The 24697-nt window shown below is 43.3% G+C and overlaps 2 protein-coding genes across 17 annotated transcripts in view; both read left to right on the forward strand.

Annotated features, from left to right (window-relative positions):
• Positions 1 to 5547, forward strand: part of herc2 (HECT and RLD domain containing E3 ubiquitin protein ligase 2) — an 84493-nt gene extending 78946 nt beyond the window's left edge. For 15 of the 16 annotated variants that reach the window (XM_083767379.1, XM_083767369.1, XM_083767371.1 and 12 more), the window contains 4 exons: positions 1035 to 1225; positions 1779 to 1884; positions 3572 to 3784; positions 4432 to 5546. In XM_083767379.1, coding sequence (XP_083623505.1) covers positions 1035 to 1225; positions 1779 to 1884; positions 3572 to 3784; positions 4432 to 4704 — 783 coding nt within the window. In that variant the 3' untranslated portion in view covers positions 4705 to 5546. Of the gene's footprint in view, positions 1 to 1034; positions 1226 to 1778; positions 1885 to 3571; positions 3785 to 4431 lie in introns of all 16 variants that reach the window. The other variant, XM_083767382.1, reaches the window with a different exon arrangement.
• Positions 5548 to 13743: 8196 nt separating this feature from the next.
• The window catches only part of oca2 (oculocutaneous albinism II), a 75546-nt gene continuing 64592 nt past the window's right edge, over positions 13744 to 24697 (forward strand). Inside the window, exons 1-6 of the mRNA XM_083768168.1 lie at positions 13744 to 13999; positions 17725 to 18006; positions 21193 to 21288; positions 21774 to 21971; positions 22786 to 22843; positions 23998 to 24070. Coding sequence (XP_083624294.1) covers positions 17762 to 18006; positions 21193 to 21288; positions 21774 to 21971; positions 22786 to 22843; positions 23998 to 24070 — 670 coding nt within the window. The 5' untranslated portion in view covers positions 13744 to 13999; positions 17725 to 17761. The remainder of the gene's footprint in view (positions 14000 to 17724; positions 18007 to 21192; positions 21289 to 21773; positions 21972 to 22785; positions 22844 to 23997; positions 24071 to 24697) is intronic.

The raw sequence follows: 24697 nt of genomic DNA on the forward strand, positions 1-24697 counted from the left end.
TGTGTGTGTGTGTGACTGCGTGTGACTGTGTGTGTGTGTGTGTCTCTCTCTCTCTGTTCCTCTGACTGAATACTGGGAATTAACGCAACAATCTTCTCGTGCCATGTCGTGCCCTGAAAGAAATGCATGCCCAGTAGCCAAATGTGGGTTTGTGTGGTTAAATGTCAGTGGATAATCGGAACACATAAAGGAGTAAAGGAGGGAAAGAAAAAAAGGTTCTCTCTGGCCCCTTCACCTTTAGCATGAATGGAATGTTTATCTTTTTACCTAACATGATCAGTTATGCAAGTCAGTTTTATAAAAGGCTCTACATTCCTGCTCAGATTACAACTTCAGTTCAATGCTCACTGACAAGGGTCCGCGACTCTCGTGATCAGTAAACCCTCTTCTATTGGGAGATTTAGTACTGTAGCTATTAGTGCGTTTGGATTTGGTTCCGTTTTGGTGTTCAATTATGCTACTCCAGGCCTAGCAATTGGCCAAATAATTAGCTCAATAGGATAATTACAGAATGTACAGATTTACTGTTATTAAAGCGGGGCGGGCATAAGAATTCCATATGACTAGACCAAATGACGCTCATACCTTTTTCCCAGAATGGACAAAGAATTCGGTTTGTTACTGTAGTCTACCGGGCTCCAATTAGGCTTTTATCTTACGGCTGGCGTGAGCCCACTCCGGCATTCACGCTGCAATCATCTGAGCCTCTGTCTTACGTTTGCTCACAAAGATGCCGTTGTTCTGTGGTTCTTGCCTTGAGATATCAGAAAGGTTACACAGGAAGTAGAACCCAACCCAAGACTACAGCAACAACACAGGACTCCTCTGTTTGAGTTAATCAAACAATGCAGTGACGCACATGCGTACACGAGCACACACGCTCGCCGCTGGTTCAAAGTAACTAAGTACATTTACTAAGTACTATATGTAAATCCCTTTTAGGTATCTATATTAACCCTGGAGCGCCAACACACACACACACACACACACTGACTCACACACAACCAGTGCTGATGTGCTTTCTGCGCCCTCAGGTCGATAAGGATTTCATCCCTGGCCTGATGTACATCCGAGACAACGAGGCCACGGCCGAGGAGTTCGAGGCCATGACGCTGCCCTTCACCGTGCCCAACGCCAGCGGTCAGGACATCCAGCTCAGCTCCAAATACTCTCATATCACCCTAGAGAACCGGGCAGAGTATGTTCGCCTAGCAATAAACTACAGGTGAGAAACTGAGCGGGTCACTCATCTTTTCAAATGAACGCGTGTGTGATTAACTATTATATAACTAACAGCAGCGACCTAAACAATTATGATTTGAATGTCACATTTATCTAAACCACATTGAGTTTTATTCCGAACATAATCGAGTAGTAGCTCAAATCTACTGCTACTAGCTCGTTAGCTGTTGGCTAACTGGAATGGAACTCAGACATTTGTACAGTATTATTAAAATGCACTTCATGGGACCACTAGTCACCACACTACTGTTTACTGTGCATAAAGGAATCGGCTACATGCTGTGTGTGTGTGTGTGTGTGTGTGTGTGTGTGTGTGTGTGTGTGTGTGTGTGTGTGTGTGTGTGTGTGTGTGTGTGTGTGTGTGTGTGTGTGTGTGTGTGTGTGTGTGTGTGTGTGTGTGTGTGTGTGTGTGTGTGTGTGTGTGTGTGTGTGTGTGTGTGTGTGTGTGTGTGTGTGTGTGTGTGTGTGGCGCACGCATTCGTTTCTCTCCTGCTGTGTTCTCTCCGCTGAGTGTGTGTCCCGTGTGTCCCCTGCAGGCTCCATGAGTTTGATGAGCAGGTGTCAGCCGTGCGGGAGGGAATGGCTCGAGTGGTACCTGTTCCCCTGCTCTCCCTGTTCACCGGCTACGAGCTGGAGACCATGGTAAACACACTGATCACATTGTCTTTTATCTGCAATGGTCTGGAAATAATCATTAGGCTAAAAGGATAGAACCAAAAAAGGTCCAGGAGACTTGTTTCCATTGTGGTCCTATGTATTCAATTCATCTAGCCTGGCTACAGCCCTTGAATCGCTAGCCACGCCCATTACAAAACAATCACACCCGTGTGAAGTGAGGGGCGCTCTTGTCATCATCCAATTCCCGGCCAATCGCAATTGGTGTCCTGAGTCCTCAAGGCTAAGTCCTCAAGGCTAATCCTCCTCAATTTTCTGTCCTCACTTTTTATCCTCAATACGTACTTTGCTCAGCCAATACAAATCAGCACTATGGGGTGCTCGGTCAATCAAAATATTGCTATGGGGTACACACAAACAGACAAAGCTGGACATAGGAGGCGCTAATGCCCCTCAAAATGTATGTTCTGTATAATGGAGTGAAACTAAATGAAAATTCAGTGTAAGGCTACAATTCATCAACATTGCAAAAAGGTTACCTGTACATTATGTGTACAAAGGAGAAAACAGAAAATGTTGACAAAGAATGACAACACCTTTCTTGTGTTCTCCTGAGTCTGATGGTTTTTCAGGCCTGTTTTTTTACAGGATGTTGTCACATTTTGTAGTATAATTTCCCCTTGTTTGTTCTATAAGTGGATGTTACCAGATCATTGTCACTATTGTAGCTGTGGGAGTCACTCCCTTTGGAGAAGTAATTAGTCGGGTATGCAGGTGTTGAGGAATGCCCCTTTGACTCTCTTAAATACACATTTATAATTGCTTAACCCTGTCTTCTCCATTGAGCCATGAGCCATCCCATACTTCCATCATGATGTCCTACTGTAGGACTGACATCATAGACTGGCCAACAGTACTATGGCTCCTGCACTTAGTACTGAATGCACAAAATCATCTCTGATGTCTGTGCATTGTCTGTCCACTGTGTATCTCGAGAACCGTCCGACCGATCCACTTCAAACGTGGCGTGTGTATCGCATTTGACCCAAGGGAGTGCAGTGTTGACTCAGTGGGAAGTCAGTTGGATCTTTGGAGGTCCAGAAATATCTGTGTCTGTCTGTCTGTCTGTCTGTCTGTCCGTCCAAATGGGTACTGCACTAGAAGAGAGGCATGCATTCCCAACGGCCATCGCCTTGGTGAATTACATATTCAAATGTGATTAAATTAATTTAGTAAAATTAGTGCAATGCACTGGTTGTTCCCCAGGTTCTATGTTCCCCACCACGCAAAAACGGTTATTTGTTCCCCAATAACAACAATAAACGTAACCCTAAATCTATCCCATTCTCAATACATAGGAGGCGGCTCTGGTAATGTATCTCGAAATGATCAGTGTATGCGCGAGCACCACAGCCTCTCCCATAAGGGAACTCAAGGTTCGGGATTCCCAAGATTGTTTCTACATGCTGGGAGCCCCCTGGTTCGCATTTTGGTTACTAGAGGACTTTCTCTTCATCAACCCTAACCCTAAACCCTAACCCTAAGCTAAGTGGGGAGCATAGGGATGACCCCGGTCCGGCAGTCCTACGTCCTAGAGATGAAAAGATTCATGAAATGTGGGTCCGTAGCCTAATGCATCTCAAACCGGGCATCCTTGAAATAAAAAAGGTTGAGAATCACTGGTGTAATGAACTGTTTCTCTCTCTCTCTCCAGGTGTGTGGCAGCCCTGACATCCCTCTCCACCTTCTGAAGTCGGTGGCCACCTATAAGGGCGTGGAGCCCACAGCCCCACTCATCCAGTGGTTCTGGGAGGTCATGGAGTCCTTCTCCAACACAGAGAGGTCTCTGTTCCTCAGGTTCGTCTGGGGACGCACGCGTCTGCCCCGGACCATTGCTGACTTCCGCGGGCGGGACTTTGTCGTGCAGGTGAGACATTTGCAACGCCAGACAACCATCATTATGTTTTGACACATGAGTCACAAGGCCATGGTTGTCAAACGTGTTCATGTCGAGGACTTAGCATTATGTTATGCTTTAGCTATTGAAAAATCACACCTGTGTGAACCGAGTGGTGCAACTCCCCTCTCTCCCCCCTCCTCTCTCTCTCTCTCTCTGCGCCGTCAGATTAGCTTTATTATGGATATCAATCCAAGTTGGATTTGCGTCCAGCAGGTGGCAGCCATGTCACATACTTCTCTCGTTCCAGTTTCACGCATGCGCACACCACTCGTGCTCACACATAGGTACAGGTAAACGGACATTGCTGGATGTAGGAGTGGTTGCACCACTCAAAAATAGCAGATCTACAAGCTCGTAGCGCGCCACTGAGTCCGCGCTACGAGCTTGTAGGTCTGCTATTTTTGAAAAATCGAAGAACCACTGACATAGAAACATAACTTTTTCAGAAAACTGTCAGGATGTAGAAGACATTTTTAGAATCTGATCTCAGGTCAAAATGGGTTAAACTGGAAGTGGTTAAACAGTTCTCAGTGTCAACCCATTGTGTTGATGTTCACCTATCTACAGTGCATATACAAGTCAACATGTAACTCTTTACGTTGCCTCTGCTGTAGGTGCTGGATAAGTACAACCCGCCAGACCACTTCCTCCCAGAGTCCTACACCTGCTTCTTCCTGCTGAAGCTTCCCAGGTACTCTTGCAAGCAGGTGCTGGAGGAGAAGCTTAAGTACGCCATACACTTCTGCAAGTCCATCGACACGGACGACTACGCACGCATCGCCCTGTCCGGCGAGCCGGCGGCTGACGACAGTAGCGAAGACTCCGACAATGAGGACGCCGACTCGTTCGCCTCGGACTCCACCCAAGACTACTTAACTGGGCACTGAGCTCGGTCCAATCAATAAACTGCCACTGAGGGGGAAAAAAGAAAGAACGAAGACTGTGTTAATCAAACGTATTAAATACACATGTTCATATCTGCATTCTACTAAGACTAAAAAACACTTAAGATGGAAGAAAAATAAACAAAACGTGCAATTAGCTTTGAAAGCATTTTCATGTTGGAGAAGAAACATAGGTCTTGCTATTATTTTTAGTTTCTTTAAAGTGGGAGAAATCGGCTGCACATGTCTTGGTTCGTGTTTCATGAAACATGCACATGTTTCCAGACTTCCGTAATGTTTCCAGAGTTATTAATAAAAAGAAACAAAAAGAAAACAAGGCTCTCCAAGCCTAGCACTGTGGTAGATATCTCCCTTCAGTTTGCGTGAATTACCTGTCCCTAGTTTGTATATAGAAACTTGATGTGCGACGAATGAGTAGTGTTATCGTTTTCTCTATTGGTAATAGCAGATGTTTCTTTATAAGAACCTTTTTAACTTAAACGCAAATGATCAGTGTTTATCTCACTCTGTTCACGTCAACAGAAACCGACTGAAGGGACGTTTTACAGTAAGATCGCCCTTCCCCCAACACCTACGTTTGTGCACTGTCTCCATAAAGAATGTATATAATATGATTGTGCCATGTAATCAAGAAAGGTTCTCATTCCTGCATATTAAATGTTAATACATTTCTGTTAATAAATTTAACTTAAAAAGACTGAGGGCCCCAATTTGTGTTATGCCTGTTAAAATGCAAATTTGTAACCAGCTGGGCTTTTTGAATGTTTGTGTGATAGAGCAGGGTTCCCCCCCCCCCCCCTTTTTTGCAATTGAATGGCTGGAAATGTACATAGTACACATACAGTAGTGCATGCATAAACTTAACTTTATGATTATATCTGGTTTCAGTATTTACTTTTTTTTTTTACGTCAAAGACCCTCTAATTATTTGGCCGTGGGCACCCATCTAAAAATATTGTTTTGCTAGAGACCCCCATACATATATTAGTATACTTGTAGGTTATATGAATAACAGAACGCTCGCCTCTGGCGTAAATCTGGCGGAACAGTAGAGGTCTCTGCCTGTTATAAGTATAACCTCCGGCCGTAAACTATGCTTGAACCGTTTCAACCTAGCCTTATTCCTGTTGACTTCATGCACACGGCACACAGCAAGGTGCTATCTAATTGTGTTAAACAACGTCAAACTCACCAACATTGTAGCTGTACTGAATTATCCTCTATCTTCAAAGTGTTTGTTTCATAAAAGCCCACCGTAGACATGTTATGAGCTACTTCCTGTGTCAGTTTGGAAGCGCTCGTTATCAGTAAAGCAACCTCCTGCTGCCTCCTGCATTAGGTGCAAATTCAAAACAGGTGGTACGCAGGGCAGTTGGCATCGAGTGATATACGTGCACTTCCAAACTCCAACAAACAAACCTGCAAGGAATTTCTTGACAGGAAGTAGCTCATAACATGTCTATGGTGGATTTTTATTAAATAAAATCTTTACAGATTGAAAGAGGATCATCCAACCTTTTCGTACAGTTGCAATGTTGGTGAGTTTGACGTTTAAATACAATTAGATAGGACTTTTCTGTTTGGATGAATGGGCTCATTGGGCTGTCAATGGGAAGTTGCACCTATAGTTAGCATCTTGCTGGAAAGATGGCAGCCGTGTGCATAAGGTCAATAACCTTATCCTCAGTAAAACGGTGCCAAAACTTAACCCTATTCATAAACTTAACCTCAGTAAAACTATGCCTATACCCTAAATGTATTTATTCCTTATCCTCAGTAAAACAACTACTGGACAAGAATACAAGAAACGCCCCACCAAGCGGTCCCCAGAACCCAATTTGAGAACCACTTGATTATTGAGCCTGCATTAGCCTTGTTTTAATGGCTGGACTCTGTAGGAGGCTAGCTGTCTAGCCGTTTTGACCGAAATCAGAGCTTGTTTGAGGGGTCTGTCCATGACTGATCTGGTGCAGTGGTGAGAAGTACATTACTCAACTATTGATTGACTAGTATATACAGTACTATTGTTGTATGTACTGTACATCGTTTTATTTTATATACGTAAAGTATAAGTCTCACTATACTGGTTCCCAAACACTGGGGACTACACTGTCCACTACAAGTAATGGACAGCTTTAGTAACTCGGTTATTTGCAGTAGCTGTTACGTGTGTGTGTGTGTGTGTGTGTGTGTGTGTGTGTGTGTGTGTGTGTGTGTGTGCACGCATGTAGTTTGTTACTGACTGCAGCTCTCAGGTCCTGTGCGTGGGAGGAGACCTACCTGCTTCAAGCTGGACCAATCATCTGCCTGTCCCTCTACTATTTAAACAAGTGTTAGCACCTGTGCTCACTGGCAGTGTGTTAGACACTGTCCATGGAGATGGTGGGCCCAAAATATTTGTATGGACTTTTGCTATAAAAACACACACAAAATTTTGAATTTGCCCTTTTTTTTGGCATCCATTGTTAGGCAGGCCTATGCCCATATGATGACCACGGATATGGTCTAAAAGTGTGAAACTTATTTTTCATTTCACTACGCCTTTAATGAAGTGGTTGCACCACTTAAAAATCCACAACACCTTTGTGCCCAGATACTTAAAAGAAATGAAAAAAATCTAAACAAACATGATTATTCGATGAATCGAAAAAGTGATCCATAGAGTAATTGCTTTGAAAACAATCAACAGTTGCAGCCCTAATCTTAACCACATGAACGTTGGCGTCCCAATTCTGGGGCAAACATTTGTTTAAAAAAAAAACTATAATACGAATCTACAAGCTCACAAACAAACAAAAAGCATGTACACTGCCTATTCAGTGGAGATATTTGCTTTAGAGGGAAAGAACGAAGGGGCCTATAGTACAGACCCCTGGGGACTCTGATCAACGAAGTATACAGTGTTTAAGTGATTAAAACCCTCTCTAATTTGTCTCATTGTTCATGCACAGACTGCACTACGCATTCTTTGTGTATCCGCCACTAATAAGCTCTCTTGGGGGGGGGGCTGTGTGTGTGTGCGCGCGCGTGCCCCCCCCAGTCTAACTCACTCACACTCACACGCGCATGCAGCCTTGTGTGTAGCTCTAGGAAGGTATTACTGACAGCCATGAGAAGAGGGTGGGGGTAAAAAAAGAAAGACCCTGTGTTTTAAGATGGCTTAAAAATCATTAGCATTCTTTGTAGTCTTAGCTCTTTTTCTCAGGAATAATCACAAAGAATATTATACTAGTGGGAGTCACGTGCTTCTCAATGCCCTGTCCGCCCGGCTCCAGATAGCTAGTGGATATAGTTGATCTGCTCTTCTATTGAGACATTTACTGTAGATCCTGTGATTGGGTAGGACCACTGTTTACAACTGCTGGTGCTTGCGTGTTGGATTCCCAGCTATAGGACTGGAAAGTCGTCGTCCCCCCCCCTCTAAATAGCCAGCACCCCCAGTCACAATTTTCTGGATCCGTCGCTGTTCCATATCACCATGTCTCAGTATGCACCACCTGGCATTTCAATTTGAATGCATAAATACTGTACACGTGTCTGTTGTATTTGTGTGTCTGAGATTCCAGTGATCATGTGCTGTCAGAAGTATGTCAGCAACAATGTTGCTATGTCCCAGGGTATCCCCTCGCCCCACTGCTCTAAAGACTCCAAGAACCAAGGCACTCCCAGGAATTAATACACGCATGGTTTACTCATTTACTGGCACAAGATTCTAGAAACTTTGAACACGTAAGAGCGAGTGACATGAGATACAGTAGAAATGGGCTATATTTACTTTTATATTTGAGTAATTACACGGTCCTAGTCCTGCAATCTGGCCACGGTATGTGTTTTCTCACGGCTCCATCAAACCAGCTTTTCTCGAACAGCAGACTTCATTTCTAATAATCAGCTGCAAACGGTCCCAGGGTCGACACAGAGATAGAGACAGCTATTGATTTTCAATATGAGAAGATGACCTGCAATATACCGTAGACAGAAAAGGCTGCTTCTTTTCTAGAGTTAGACACACTGTCTGGAGGCCCAAAATTCTTACAGGTGCATTTCTTTTCATGTGATTAATTCTCCCGGTTATATATTTCTTTCATTTAAATGTTTTGGTCATGAGTATTTCCAAATCTAATGCAGCGATAAAGCAGCAAAATGTATTATTTATTTTTATCACGAGATAAAAGCATCAACTTGTAATTATCGAGGCATCATCTGAATAGTTGGATCGATTCTTCTCCGCAACGTTCAAATCGATGTATAATTTCTGTCACAGTGTAGCAGACGTAGGCCTACAAGCTCAGCTCGTAGATTGGCTGTGTTTGACGTGCGACACAGTACTGCGTCCAATACAGTGTAAATCGTCCATAAAATGGTTTTGTTTCATTGTGAATCATTGGTCTGAACTAGGCTTTAATCTTCCTCCCACATGTGGTCACATGCTGCCTCCCCGTCAGACCTCAGGAGAAGATCCTAGCCGCTCCCCTCCCTCCCAGCAGTCTGCTCATACAGTAGGTCTGATCCTGCATCCCTCATCCCCTCGTGATCCACGCTGCTTAAGTCCAATGGTCTGTGAGTTTTGTGTTGGCAATAATTTTTTTCCTACACGTGCACAGTAAGCCTTTGAACTATACTGGGCCAATATTGCTGTCCAAATTAAAAACATGAAAATTCCATTCATATTAATTATTGTTTATATGTCGGGTGAAAACTGGAAACCTTGTATATGTCCAAAGCTCTTCGTGCTTGTAGATTGGCTATTTTTGTTACTTTTGTGTGACTCTGTAGTATGATGTAGTACTAGTAAGGCATTAATTTATGTAAAAAACATCCCGCCTGCAACAATATCTATCGTACATGTGATGGTCTGAAATTGTCATCACGTCTCTCCTCACCGGCCCACAAGACTGGTGTGCGCTGTGGCCTCTGGCCATCTCCTTTGTGTAGCGCTGCTCCTGTGATGTCATTGGGAGGAGAGGATTCACACCAGGTGACTCGAGCTCAATGGACCACATTGTCCTCCCAATACGGAGAAAGCTGAGAAGGCCTTCCTGGAGATCCACAAGCACTGACGATCACCTGCTGGCTACAATGATCACTTTGTAGATTAACTCACAGTAAACAATACACTGTAACTCACTGTAAAATTTGAATAGTGAAAATAGCCGATCTGCAAGGTCACAAGTGTGACGCAATGTGTTGTGATATCTATTTTGGTTTGTTTCTTTGGGGAAATCTTTGAACATGACAGTTTGCAGGGTGTTGAGAGGAATTAATTTATCACGACTCATATTTGCATTGTATACACTCTTATGGTGCTGCAAAACCCCTCATTCAATTATTATTGACTTTTCACAAATGTCTCTCGGTCAGGGGCCAATCCCATGCATTCAATGCCTAATTCTGGGTGCCACATAATGTATGATAATATGTATGACAAAACCTCAAACGTATTGATTTTGACCAGTTATATTGTCCCAAATAGCATCCCAGTCCAATGCCTGGTCCAAATCTGCTACATCCATATTCCAAGCTTTCATAGTTCTTTCTTTTATGGGTCTGAGAGTGTAATTGATCATAATATGATCTAAAATCATTGCTATTAGTCAGGCACTATCTGTCTAGGTCACTCTAGCTCCGTGATGAGATGAGGTACTGAGAAAAGCTATCCCTGCGCTGGTAGAATTGGAGTCTAGCTGGGTAGAGCCCGTTGACAAGTAGTGGATTAAACTACCCCTTTTCCACTGTTGAATCAGCGTTCTCTCCCTGCCCACTTACAGGACTTTGTGTAAGGACTGAATGCTTGAACTTTTGCCAGGGGGGGGAAATGTTATGTCTCACTGACAGCTGTTTGATTGTGCTGCGCTCGTCGACTACTTCAGTCTTGAGCTACAACAGTGTGATGATGTTGCTTTGCCATTGTTGTAATTATTTCTCTGAGTTTTGAAAGTAAAGATGTTTTAAGCTGTGTCAAACCAAAGGTTCGATATAAACGGTTCAACTCAGGTAGGTGGTTAACAGTCAATAAATGCACTGAGAATAGGATTCTGAACGGTAAGTATTTATACTCATCCTGTACTTGAGTACTTCTGTTCTACTCCTCTGCTGTAGGCTGTGTACTGGGGCCGTATTTCTACTCCTTTTCCATGTCTGTGTACTCTGGTCGTATGCCTCCCATTTCCAAAGCCGAATAGTCACTTGAATAAGCCAGACTATTACATGCGCCTTTCGGCCAGTTAGCGCATGCCCGGTAGGCTATATGTTGCCTATAAATCAAATACAGAGAGAAAGTCAACGTGTATGATTTCACAATAGTGCATAGAATGGAAATAGTGGTTAGATAGATAGATAGAATACTTTATTGGCAGTTTAAGAAAATTACAGAAAATGACATCATTTTAAAAAAAAAACGCCAAATGGACTTAGACACAAAAAAGCCTTCGCTTGTTTCCATTGTGGTCCACTTTGTGACATGAAACTATACACATACATACTGTACAGACAAAACAACCATGGAACATATAATACATAATCCTTATATATAAGGCTGGGAGCTATATACATAGGACAAGAGGTACCCTGAGGGAATAGTCCTGAGCATGGGAGATGGGCTATCCAGTGTCTGCCTTGCCGCCCAACAAGCCTGCCCGCAGCCTCACCTCGCCTCTGGAGAGTGGATTATGGAAAAAAGGTTGTTGTTTTAGCTGGTACTTTTATTTACAGATTAGTAAAGTTGGCGAACTGTAGCTTTCTCTGGACAAAGACCTTCTTGGCTGGTGGTGGCACTGGTTTCATTGTGAATGAAAACAAGTAAGCAGAGCACAGTACTGTAGGCATATTTTATACCTACCTGGCTAGGTGAAAACAAACAAAACCCAATTAGCATTTGAGTACTTGGGTGGGGCCAAGTCAAGAGGTGTTAAAACTTTGGGAATTCCCTGAAAATCCTCATGGGGGCCCTGGCCCCCACAGACTCTACGTCACTGCTGTGAGGTAGAGAGTTCTTCCTTTTATACTAACGAGTTCAGCTGGGCAGGTGAACACAGTTGTGGCGCATTCCAACAAGTAACGAGGTACATATATCTTCCAGGACCTTCCCCAGGCTCTGACGTCTCTACGTAGCTCTCTGCCTCTCTCTCTCTCCAGAGGGGCACTTGTTTATTGGGCGGTAATCTACCAGCAAGACACCACAATATACATACAGCCATCATTGAGTTTGAGTCCATCCTCACACACTCCATCATTTAGCAGTCGGGGCGGCTGTGGCTCAGGAGGTAGAGCAGGTCATCCAATAATCCCTGGGTCGGCGGTTCGATTCCCGGCTCCTCCTGTCCACATGTCGAAGTGTCATTGGGAAAGACACTGAACCCTACATTGCCTCCAATGAGTCGGTTGGTGTGAGCTTTCCACCATTGGTGTGTGAATGTGGGAAGTGTGAGGACGATGGCGTCGACTGTTCGCCGCTTCACCTCCCAATGTATGAATGAATAAACTATTGTAAAGCGCTTTGAGCACTTGGAAAAGCACTATAAAAATGCAATTCATTATCATCACCTGGTTCCCCGCTGCAGCTGCAAAAGATACACTCTGCAGAGAGGGTGATTGGCCGTCCCCTACCCTCCCTCAAGTCCCCGTATGACTCCAGGGCGCTGAGGAGAGCAAGAAAGATCATGGCCGACCCCTCCCACCCTGGCCACGGCCTCCTCACCCTGCTCCCCTCTGGGAGAAGGTTGCGGCTGCCGAAGGCTATACAATAGCCCGCCACAGACTACGTTTTTCCCCTCAGCCGACATACTGCTAAATGACTCTGGCTTCCCTCCCACCCCCACCCCCTAGTGAGTGTCACCGGCTATATGATATCGGACAATGTCTGCACTATGATCTATGTCTATACTCTGCACTTTATATTTATCCTTTTTGCATGGTGCTGTCTTTGTGTTGTTTGTATTTATTTGTTATGTGAAAAAAGAATGGAATGCTCACACGCAAATGCCAAAACAAATTATTATGTGTGTTACACAATTGCTAATGAAGGAATCTGAATCTGAATGCAGTTTTTCTGCTTGTAACACATAAACTGTTATTGTCCTGCACAAGTGGTTCTGACATCCTGCAACAGCAGTGTTTGACCTGTTCACCTCTCTATCTTCTTTCAGGTGTGTGCTGTCCAGACTAGGCACAATTACAGATGCAATTGGGTCATTCCTAGTGTCCGGTGCCATTTGTGTCCCCAGGTCATAATACAGCAAATCTTGTGTAAAATAAGCAAAAACACTAATTCCAAAAACACTTTATTGATCAAATTTTCCTTTACTTTGGATTGGAAATGCAGGTTGTAGTATCTTTACTGTTTATTTTTAGGAGACATGGGCGTATTAGTATAACTGCACAGTACGCACTGCATGTATTGGTACTGTAGTTGCAGCAGCCCCAGTCATTAGGATAGACTGCCTGGAGGGATGATTTCACTACGATCAGCTAATTTGTTGTTAGACCAACCGGCAAACCAATGCATTCCATAAACTGGAGAGACTATTGCGCTAAATTGTTGTCAGTCAGTCAGAGACGCGTGTTCATAGGGCATTAAGGGCATGCTGTTGCAGTCCAGGCAAAACGAATAAGTTATCTTATATCTTATGAGGAACTATTATGGGTTTTGATTCTATAAGGGTGTTATGGTAAAGTGTTTAATCAATATGACACTATGACCCTTTTTGTGTAAGCGGAGATTAATTCGATTAAAATCTGTATTTTAGTCAGATTTAATTAAAGGCTAAGTAAAATCAGCCTGAAAGTCCTAAAAGTCTTAAAAGAAAAATTCTTACTCAGTTTTTTTTTTACATGTATTGGCAGTAGAGTACAGGGATGTCAGCCAAAGGTGGTTTATAGGGATTAGGACCATAAGTGGGAAGATTGTAACAGGGGGAGTGGAATGGAAACCAAGCTTTAGTACAAGAGGGCTGGCACTCTGCCACTCCATTCTGGTCCACACTCACTGCTCCCTGCTTCCCTACAGAGACCAGGACTTCCACCTCAGTCTCTTGTCTTTGGAAACATGTCGTCACACTGACCTGGCTTACCTTCTGAGAAGCATTGAAAGCCTCTCCTGACTTCCACCGCCGTTATTGACACTATTCAGTGACCATTGTGTTTTGACAGGATTGTCAGCCCAGAGCCTCTGTTGTGATTTTATTGTTGCATCTTCCTCATTGTCATCTTCTCCCCCACAATCATCATCATCTACAACATTATCATCCAAAACAACTGTTCTTATCAAAACTCTTTCTAGGTAAGTTGTTGATATACTCTCTCTGTCTCTTAAATTATATGTTTCAGTTAAGCATCAAATTGGCAGTTTTTTGTTTAGTCCAGAAAGACATAGAGTAAATCAAACCAATAATATAAGTGTTGTCTCTGAATGTGTGTTGAGGGGATTTATACCATTGTGATTTGTTTTAAGGAGATTGAGAATTACTGTACACAATATGCTAATACTCTGTATTGTAATTAATAATGTGTAAAGCTCCCTTTAATGTAGTTAATATGATGAAGATAAACTAAGTGGCACACAGATTACATTTATTTTGGATTAGGTGCCAACGTTCCAATCGTTTGAAGACGGCTACATATTTCGTTTTATGAATGTATATTTTTAGTGATTTTCTTTTCATCAGTAAAAGTGAAATTCTGTCCCATTGTGTGATTTCACATTTTTATGTCACACTCACAACTATATACTGTAGCCTATGCTCGGAACAGATGGAAAAAAAGCTGCTCGATCATGTCCAATCGGCCAATGTTTTGAGATGAAAGATTTGGGATTTGACGGGTACTCAGCACATAAGGATATTGGATGTTATTTTGTTCAGAGTGAGAAAACCGACTCCCTCAATTAAGTAATCCCTTTAATCCGTTTCAAGTGCAGTCAGTGATCTCTGCGCATGATAAATCCTTCTCAGAAAAAGGAACAATGTGGGAACCTAATCTCTATGCTTTAATAAGTTTTGCCTTTATTTTTTTTCTTCCTTCTTTTTCCCCTTTTTTGGGGGGGTATATGTGACATATTGACCATGACCATTGGCTTGTTTGTCTTTTCCAAAACATACAACCGCAGGCCAGTTGCCTCCCATAAAGCAAGTGATTCTTTTCTCTGACTATGCTCGTCGGAGGCATTCGACATGGATGATATGGGAAATATATCCATGAAGTCATATAAAGCAACCGCAGGCAGCTCTCAGTGTGTGTAGTTTGAAACAAGAGATGTCTCTATCTCAGGAATTCATTCATTTCTTGGTTCCATTGAGAGAACCATTAAGTTCACATGGTTTCTGCAGATACAGGGCTCCATCTTGCACCACCCCTTACCCCTTATCCCTAAACCTATTTGCCATTTGTTTTACTATTTTAAAACAACGGCACGTTGTTAGCTTGTAGATCGGCTATTTGTACTATTTTAAAATAGTAAAAAATGCCAAATAAATGTAGGCATAAGGGGTAAGGGGGTGGCGCAAGATATAGGGCACAGTATATAATATTATCCAAAAAAAGATGGGTGTTATGAATACAGTCCTATGTTCGAGTTCCTAGAAATTACAAAACACCTTGCTGGAGGAATGAGGATGACTGTCATCCCTAATTCTCTTTGATTCAGGCACGACTGCCAGCCATTTATGCCCTTTGACCTCACAAACAAGGACTTACACAGCAGAGTTTTTCATTTTCCGTTTTCTCTTGTGGACGACGAGTCTGCTGGCGTCAGTTATACTGGGAAATAAGCAGTGAGCAGTTTTAGCACCACCACCGCCGCAGAACTTTAGTGTTTGTGATGGCCTGACGGCAGCTCACATGTTACTCTCTGCATACCTGGCCCTGTGCCGGCTCAGCTGATTACACGAGCATGCTGAACTCCCAGGAAAACCTAAAGGGAATTGTATCAGACTCGAGGAACGGCTCATGGCTAGTGTGTCAGAGCAAGCAGCAGACCAACAGTTTTGGATCATTAATTTGTGTTGCTTTTGGGTCACTGCTAGAGGCCATGGGGGGTGGGGTCAGATGCTGAGGGTTTTCCTCCACACAGCAGAGCTCTCTGTTAGTTATAGCCCCTGGCAAAGACCACAGACTGCACCGTAGGAAGGTGGTGACGCACAGGCCCCACATATTTAGAGTCAGAAGATGCAACAACCCAATCATACAGTCGATCGGGTGGCTGACATTGTTCATCACACCTGTGAGTGTGAAGGAAGATGGGGAACCATAGGAAATACTGTTCCTGTGTGGGTTCGAGTAGCTCTCTACTCCAGGGGTTTTCAACCTAGGGGTCGCGACCCCTCAGGGGTTCCCGGAATTGTTTGGGGGGGTGGGGGCATTCTGTTTTTTGCAACAGAATGGCTGGAAAATGGAAATGTAGAGTTTACATAGTACAGATAGTGCATGCATAAACTTTCCAATTTGGTTTCTGTATCTATTTATGATGTATTCTCTCTATTAGGTTATTGTAGCGGACTATTTGTATTGGTGGTGGGGAGGGAGGCGGGGGTCATTTTCAGGGGTTCCCAGCCAAAAACGTTGAGAAACCCTGCCCTACTCGATGATGAAGTATTGACCCACGTGGATCACAGCCCCACTAACTCTGTCCTTCTATTGGTTGACCCACATGACGTCACAGCTGTGATGTCTGTGACGGCCCTGAGAATAATTACGATAACAATAGTGGACTCGCTACTTGAGTCCACAATAATCCACATAGAACCATCTTGCCAAATTATTTTTGTTGTTGACCAATGAATGAATGAGCTGTCAGTTATAGCCCACTATAGAGAAACATTAGAGCACCACCACCAAAGAACTTTAGTGGCGACGGCAGCTCACATGTTTTTCTGCATACCTGGGCTGACCTCATGCAACGCTTTATGAACAGCTAAGAACGTGCCGGCTCAGATTACACGAGCATGCTGAACTTCCAGCATAAACAAAAGGGAATCATATCCAATTCGATGAACGGTTCATGACTAGTGGTTCGCTTCTAGAGGGGGGCGGGGTCAGGGTTTTCTCCAGAGCTCTCTGTTTGCTTTAGCCTCTGGCAAAGATCACAGACTGTAGGAAGGTAGTGACACACAGGGACTCCCCACAGATGTTTTGTCAGAAAAGATGCAACAACCCAATCATCATACAGTCGATTGGGTATGCTGATCTGTTCTTCACACCTGTATAGTGTGAAGGAAGATAAAGAATACTACAGAGAGGAAACTGTTCATGGACGAGTGTTTTGAAGATCTAGAAAATATGCCTTTGGTATATTTATACAAATAATCCAATTTGTATGTCCTATCCGGTGCCCCGTGTAACCACTGTAGTGGTCCCTCCCAACCCCAGGATCTAAATGTCTCACTAGAAGAGGAGTCAGACCAAATACGATGGAGCTTGCACATTTCAAAACCCGCTGTTTTGCATCTGTAAACCTGCGATGTGAAACTATATTCTGGCATATATATTGATATATGTTATTGTATTAACATAATCTATACAGATTGGTCAAAGTATCCCACAATTTTAAGTCACAATCACGCGCCTCTAACATTAAAGGGACCCTTCACCCCTTTTGCAACCAGATCTCTTTTTCTGTTTGGGAGACCTCAGAAGGCTATAGTGACAGGTGCGTAGGGCAATAGAGCATACTTAAAAAGGGTATCTTTGAAAAACAAAGAAAGGGTCCCGCACCCTTTCTTTGTGTTTCAAAGATGCCCTTTTTAATCAGGACACTTTGAAATACTAAAATATCTAAAAACACATATCACCCACCTAAAAACCCCAGGAAAGTGTTTCTTGTCTCCCAAATATCATTAAAGTATAAGATCTGGTTGCAAAAGGGGTGAAGTGTCCCTTAAGGCAACCAAATTAGAAGCTACTAGAAACTGAGTTTTTAAATCACCTATTCAGGCCTCAAGTCAAAATGCCACCACTGAATCCTATGCAGAGAAACTAAAAGGTTTTGTTGTTTTCCATGTTGCTTAACAGATCATCAGCTCCTCATACGCCTTCAGGCTGTCCAACCATGTATTTAGAGAACACCAGCAACATGGATCTAGAGATGTCGCAAGCATCTGCCCTGCAGGGTCACCAAGGCAGAGGTGGCCTGAGATCGCCAGAGGCCGTGGCAGGGAACTTCAGGGAGTTTCACCTGCTGCAGGACCTCACAGACAGACGGGAGGCCCAAAAGCTGCAACACTCTGCGCTTCTGCCGCCTGCACAACGTGTCATTCACCCAGAGGGCTTTGTCCCTGTTCGACAAGCAGACGGGTATGTCAATCCAATGCTTTTGAAGTATGTCACATTCTGACTCTGAGCAACTTTTGTATTGGCTCGTCAATTATACACAAATGCCACACTGTAGTGTGTGATGGATAAAATGTTATAGCTTGCAGAGTGAACATTCACACTGCAAAGTCTTAAGTTCTTCTGTTTGCTAGCTTACAAGGCCAATATCAGATCCCAGTTGGACGACGATACAAATTCTTGGCTAATGTCCAAATTGCCTGTGTAGCCCTACACGAACGAACGAACGAGATCCCAGTGTGATGACTTGCTTGTACAAATGAGCAATAACTAATAATAACTAATAATAACAATATTACAATAAGTATAATACTAGAAAAATACTGTTCCTGAAGAAATAGTGTGGGCTTGCATGAGTATACGCTACTCGATGATAATATATTGACCCAAATTACTTCACAGCCCAGTAGCCAATGAAAACGGGGCGGGAATAAAGAGTTGGAATAACAATAGTGCTACTGGGCTCGCTTCTATCTCGAGCCCACAAGAACTAGAGGTTCACAACCTGGCCCTCACATCTAGAGTTAGAGCCTCACACCAATGTATGCCTATGATGGAGATCTCAGTCCTTGTCCCATGCCCATATATGGGTTCAGATTGAAGTAATTAAAATATCAAATGCCAAGTGATTTATTTGGGCCGTTGATATTCTAAAAGAAAATCTGAATCACACATGTGGGTAAATCGGATTTGGCCACTTGCCATTTGGCAATGTGAATGTAGCTTTTGTTTCTGTCACATCTGGGGTTGCATTTGTAGACTTTGAAGTAAATCTCTTCATAGTTGTATAACAGCATTGAAGAGGATTAATTCAGCGCAGAAACCACTAGTGTAATCTACCCTGCATACTATACAGCTCTATGATGTAGTGAACTGAATTAACCAGCCCTGATAGAAAACAATTAAGTTTAAGTTTGTAAAGTAATACTTGGCCTGCTCCTTCTCCCCCACTATACACCATTTTCTTTAAACATTTAGCCTATTAGATGCAATTGTGAACAATAGCCAAGTCAGATATTGAATCCATTGGCCAATCATAACGGTTCACTGCAGCTTAACAGTCAGTGTGAGTGGTTGTCAGGTGATATATTAACTCTGCGTTTAAAAGCTTGAAGAAAGACCATTGTATGTGATGGAATCAACTATGCTCTAGTAGGCTGTTCTGTTCCACACTCAGACAGCAGTGTGGAGAAAGCTTATGTCCAATGTGCGTGTTTTGGAGCCTGGGAGGCTGAGAGCATGTTCTGGTGTGGCTGCGCATAGGTATCCTGGTAAAGTCACGGTCGTGCACGCAACGACGGCTACGGCAGTCGGCTCCGGCAACTGGAAATGGATCAGTGCTCGATACGATACATAAACCTGCTTGCCGTCGCAGCCATAGACAAGATAGGTATTTCCCGAGATTGAGTGTGCGTCACTGAGCGCATGTTCGGTGATTGGCCAGTAGTCACTTGAGTGGCAGCGTGACGTAGTGTGCCGTCCACTCTTCCGGTACCAGTGTAAATTCTTCCGCACTCCCGTCAACACACATGGCTCCAACCATAGATAGATTAAAAAATCACACCGTGTGAACTGAGTGGTGCAACACTCTATATATAGCCAAAAACAGGAAATCATCATAGAGGAGGTAAAAAGGGAAAAAAACAAACATACATACAGTGAGGGGGAAAGGGGGTGGGTAGGGGATTCAGGTTTTATGGTGGCCAGCTTTGAATTAAACTGTTTTTATATGCTGATGACTGTACAAGTCCGTGGAATATGTTGCCAGGAAATATTAATAGCGGTAAGCATTTGGCTCACTCCCCCGTCTCCACAGGCTCGGCTCCAGGATGAAATTACTGAGGGGGCATTTGAAAATGGCGAGGGGGCACATCTAATTTTTATATAGTAAAACTATGCTGTATGTACATAAAAGTGAGGGTGCAGAATTTGGAACGGAGGGTGCTGGGCACCCTCTGGCACCCCCGTGGCGCTGGGCCTGCGTCTCCACCCATAGTAGCCTAATCTTAATTGAGTGAGTGTTGACAGAGATGCTAAGAAAAAGCAGGCTAGTCGGGCATTGACCACTGGCATATAAGGGATTGCCTTTATATGCCAGTGGTCAATGTCCGACTTGCCCGTGCAATTTGTGATAAATTAGGAACTAAATATGAGGACAGAGTTGTCCTTATGTTATTGTAGGATATAGTATTAAAAAAAATCATTCAATCAATTAATCAATCAATCGGCCACCTGCACAGTATACTTGAATAAGCCACTTTGTTAGCACTGCTGCCTTTGTACTGTACTGTGAGTGTTCATACGTATCCTCCTATCTCACACGTGGAAATGGTGCGAGGAGGAAGTGGTGCTACTGCTGTTATCATGCAGCTGTTATCGTGCAACTGTTATCACTGCCCCCACTTTGCATTCCTATGTTTGCGCCCATTACATCTCTAATTATCACACGTCAGTAGCCACCAGCTGCATAACTACAGCATTGCACACCGCTATTGAGCGCTATATTGGCATTGCTCCCGACCCTACCATTTCAGCCATTATGTATTGTCTTTGCCCCATTTCGCGTGTGCAGCCAAATACACTCGACCACTCCGGAAGGCAACACCAGTAGCCGATCACGTGACACAGTGAAATGTATCTTGGGTTACAATGATGGGAAGCCTATTTAAAAAAAACGTAACTCTTTTTATCCTAGACTGCAGCGGCGCACGACAATTCTAATACTGTACATATGGGTTTGTGCTTGTGACAGTTTCTTAGAGTGTGTGTATGGTGAATTATGTGTGTATGAGAGTGAGTGTGCCGGTGAGCCTCAGCTGTGCTGATGGTGCCAGCCTGCAGGAACCTTCCAGGGCACTATGCTACAACAGGGGTGCACAAGGGGCCCTTCCAGGCCACTATGCTACAACAGGGTGACAAGGGGTCCTTTAATGATCCCCTTGGGTGCCAAAAGCGCCAGCTGCTACCCCACCTCTCTGGCTTTGATAAAATCCTCCACCTTTTGATTGACAGCTGTGTGAGCAGGCGGCTGAAAATATCCTCATCTGGGGTCATGGTTGGTTTATGACCTCGCTGTATTCTTTCAGTTTTTGATAGCTTTGGCGGTGTCCACTCTCTCACTTGTTTCTGACTCACTGGGTTGCTTTTCAGACACAGCTTCAGCGTGGTTAATATCCTCAGAGGGAAAAGCAACCAGGCCAACATCACAGAGAGGTCACCCCTGTTGAGAATCCCCCCAGATGACAGGTAGGTCAGGTACTGTCCTAGATTAATTGGATACAGTAAAAGAAAACTAAAAACAAACAACAAAAAACGATATGCAACTAAATGTAACTGAGGCCATCCATTATCCTGTAGTTGTAACATCACCTTTTTCCAAGATGAAAGGGGTAATTTTTCCTCATCACAGTCACGTCGTTCAAAATGGAATTAGGGGGACATGAGATGGCTCATCTCAAGACATCCGTATGCTCACACTGATTCCATTCTCAGTGTCGTAGAACCCCCGTAATTACATCAAGATTTCGAGGTGTTCATCTTTTTTGGGGGACAAGCTATTTATGGACATGGCAGTGTTACATCATTTAAGATCGTACATCCACAGCTGGTGGCATTTGAAGTGTGACAGTGTGGCGTGTCCTTGTTAACATAGATCATCATCATCATCGAGACACAAAGCTGCAAGTGGAAGTTATGGCGCTGCCCGATTTCACAGACATTTTGTATTTCAGCGTAACCTACATGACCCTGCATGACCCGGACTTTGTGGGAGGGGATGAGCCCTGGGAGTCTGGCTCCTTGGATATGGAGAAGAGGTATCGAATGGGGAGCGAGGTCACTGGCCTGTCATTGCACCACTCTGCATCCTCAGAGAAGACAGAAACACTGGACACCCTCAACTTGAACTTCAGACTCCACAGCAGCATCAGGTGACCAAATCTCCACCATCATCAACTATGTACCACATAAACAGGCCTTAACCACATAATCTGTGTAACAGTACCTCATCGTCATCGACTAGGGTCCCCCAAAAGGATATTAGGTCTTAACCACATATTCTGTATGTAACAGTACCTCATCGACTAGGGTCCCCCAAAAGGATATTAGGTCTTAACCACATATTCTGTAACAGTATGTATGTATGTAACAGTACCTCATCGACTAGGGTCCCCCAAATGGATATTCTGTATGTAACAGTACCTCATCGACTAGGGTCCCCCAAATGGATATTCTGTATGTAACAGTACCTCATTGACTAGGGTCCCCCAAATGGATATTCTGTATGTAACAGTACCTCATCGACTAGGGTCCCCCAAAAGGATATTAGGTCTTAACCACATATTCTGTAACAGTATGTATGTATGTATGTAACAGTACCTCATCGACTAGGGTCCCCCAAAAGGATATTAGGTCTTAACCACATATTCTGTAACAGTATGTATGTATGTAACAGTACCTCATCGACTAGGGTCCCCCAAATGGATATTCTTGGTCTCCTCCTTTTTTCCCCTCTACACCAATTCTCTTTGACGAAAATTGCCGTATATTGGCTATTTTCCCAAAATGTTTGCTTATTTTCGCAGAATTAGCAGATGCCCACCGAGTATGGGAATACTGCGGTAAATGTAAACAAAATGTGAAACTCACAATGCATGCTGTCTGAATTATGCTTCCAGGAACCCATAGCATTACATTTTCTGATATGCCACATACTAAACTGCACTTTTTTCACTTTTCCCTCAGATGTTGTTTCAAATTCTCCAAAATTGCCTGTATCTTTTCCATCGTGGTTCTCTGCAGTGTAAGTGGATTAGTTTACATATAGGCAGCATTATATTCTTAGTTCAGTCAGACAACTCAAGGAGGATGTAATATATATATTTATTGATGATGATTGATGATGATGATGATTTATTGATTGATCAATGCAATATATTTATTATGGTTTGGCGATGTATTGGATCTGCTTTTTAGGTACTCAGGTCAAGCGCATCAGTCCCGACCATAGGGACTCTGAATCCCCCGTACCTAAACAGTATAGATCCAAAACGACAGGTGGTAGCTGGGGTGGAGGTGGGTGAGCACTTTGTATACAGCAGCGCACAGTATACAAAAAAGCAGCAGCAAGCAAGCAAGCAGGATGATGAATGCAAACCTTCGGTTAAAGTAGCCGGTATGAGAGATTGGGTGAGCGTGTGATTGGCTGAGTGAATCATGTGGATGAGAGCCTGATGCTGCGGTGGCCCAATTAACGGCCGGCGCGCTGACTGAGGTTCCCTGACTGAACTTGCTCTGCGCATGTCTACGACAGGCGCAAATGCTCATAAGTACCATGATTTACACCAGTGCCATCCAAGGTGGTGGAACCTTGTTATGGCAATTAGAAGGCAAGTGATTACATTTTGATTTTCCGACAGCCTGTGCAGACTTTCGCTCAGATCGAAGCACACTCCTAATTCCCATGGAAAAGCACACTTCTGTGTTTTTGAGGGACGCTAGCCCCTTCTATATTGAGCTATATTGTAGATTGTCGTCTTACACAAACATTAAATCCCATACATGTATGTGGACGAGCAAATCGGCTATTTTTGTCCTACACAAAGTAAATTCCCATTAACAATGAATGGATGGATTTATCATGTGCAGGCTGTCTACCTTCAAATTTGCGATTTAACATTGGAAAATAGATAAAAAAACTTTTATACCCAGTGCTGGTGGATATATGCTATGAGCTACAGTGAAGAATTAGGTCACAGCCTAGTCACAACGTAAGGCAGAGAAGCTATCAGCTTCTTTCTTTCTGTAATCATGAAACTCAAGTCAAGTCACACTTGAAACAGCAATTTAGAACTTGTGTGAAAACAACTATCTTTTTCGGGCTAAAGGTTATTGGACATTTTGTTCAGAACTTTTATGAGTTTTGTGTGGTGATTGAAAATGTATTTATGGTTTCAGCTGTTCTTCAGTATGTATCCGGACCGAGACAATCCCTGGAGAATGCTGGCAGTTTCATCCACAGACAGCTTCTGTATCCTTGACCTTCCTACTATACAATGGCAGCTTGTGGCATACATTAGACATGCATTAAAATTGTTCTAATCTAAATGAATAATCAGTTTTAAACTAGTTATGTATTATACATAACTAGTTTAAAACTGATTATTCATTGCCCATACATAATGTATGTGTGTTCCTATGAGTTCCTGTATGAGTTGACGTCTGCCTAGCTGTGACACACACACACACACACACACACACACACACACACACACACACACACACACACACACACACACTAAAAAGTGCAATATTTGTCTCTGTACTGGAGTCATAAGCTTAAAAAAAAAAAAAACCTTCTCAAGTAAAGTCAAATACATTATCATCTTGACACTGTCCCAATCGCAATCATTTCCCATCATGACACATAAGGAGGTGTCTAGATCTGGCAGAGCGAATGCTCACTAATTGAGTGTCCCAGGGTGTTGAAAGAGCATATTCAAAGAAAGTGGCATGGACAGCGTCGTCAGACGCTTGTAATTCTGTGCTCCGGGACGTTATATCTCACTAGATTCCCAGTATTTGATTAACGATCAAAACTATATAAACCATGTCATCCTTGAGGGTCACACTTAGGATCTCTTGTTAGTTGTTAGGA

The sequence above is a fragment of the Protomyctophum parallelum genome, assembly GCF_964188405.1.
Source record: "Protomyctophum parallelum genome assembly, chromosome: 6".
Classification (NCBI taxonomy): domain Eukaryota; kingdom Metazoa; phylum Chordata; class Actinopteri; order Myctophiformes; family Myctophidae; genus Protomyctophum; species Protomyctophum parallelum.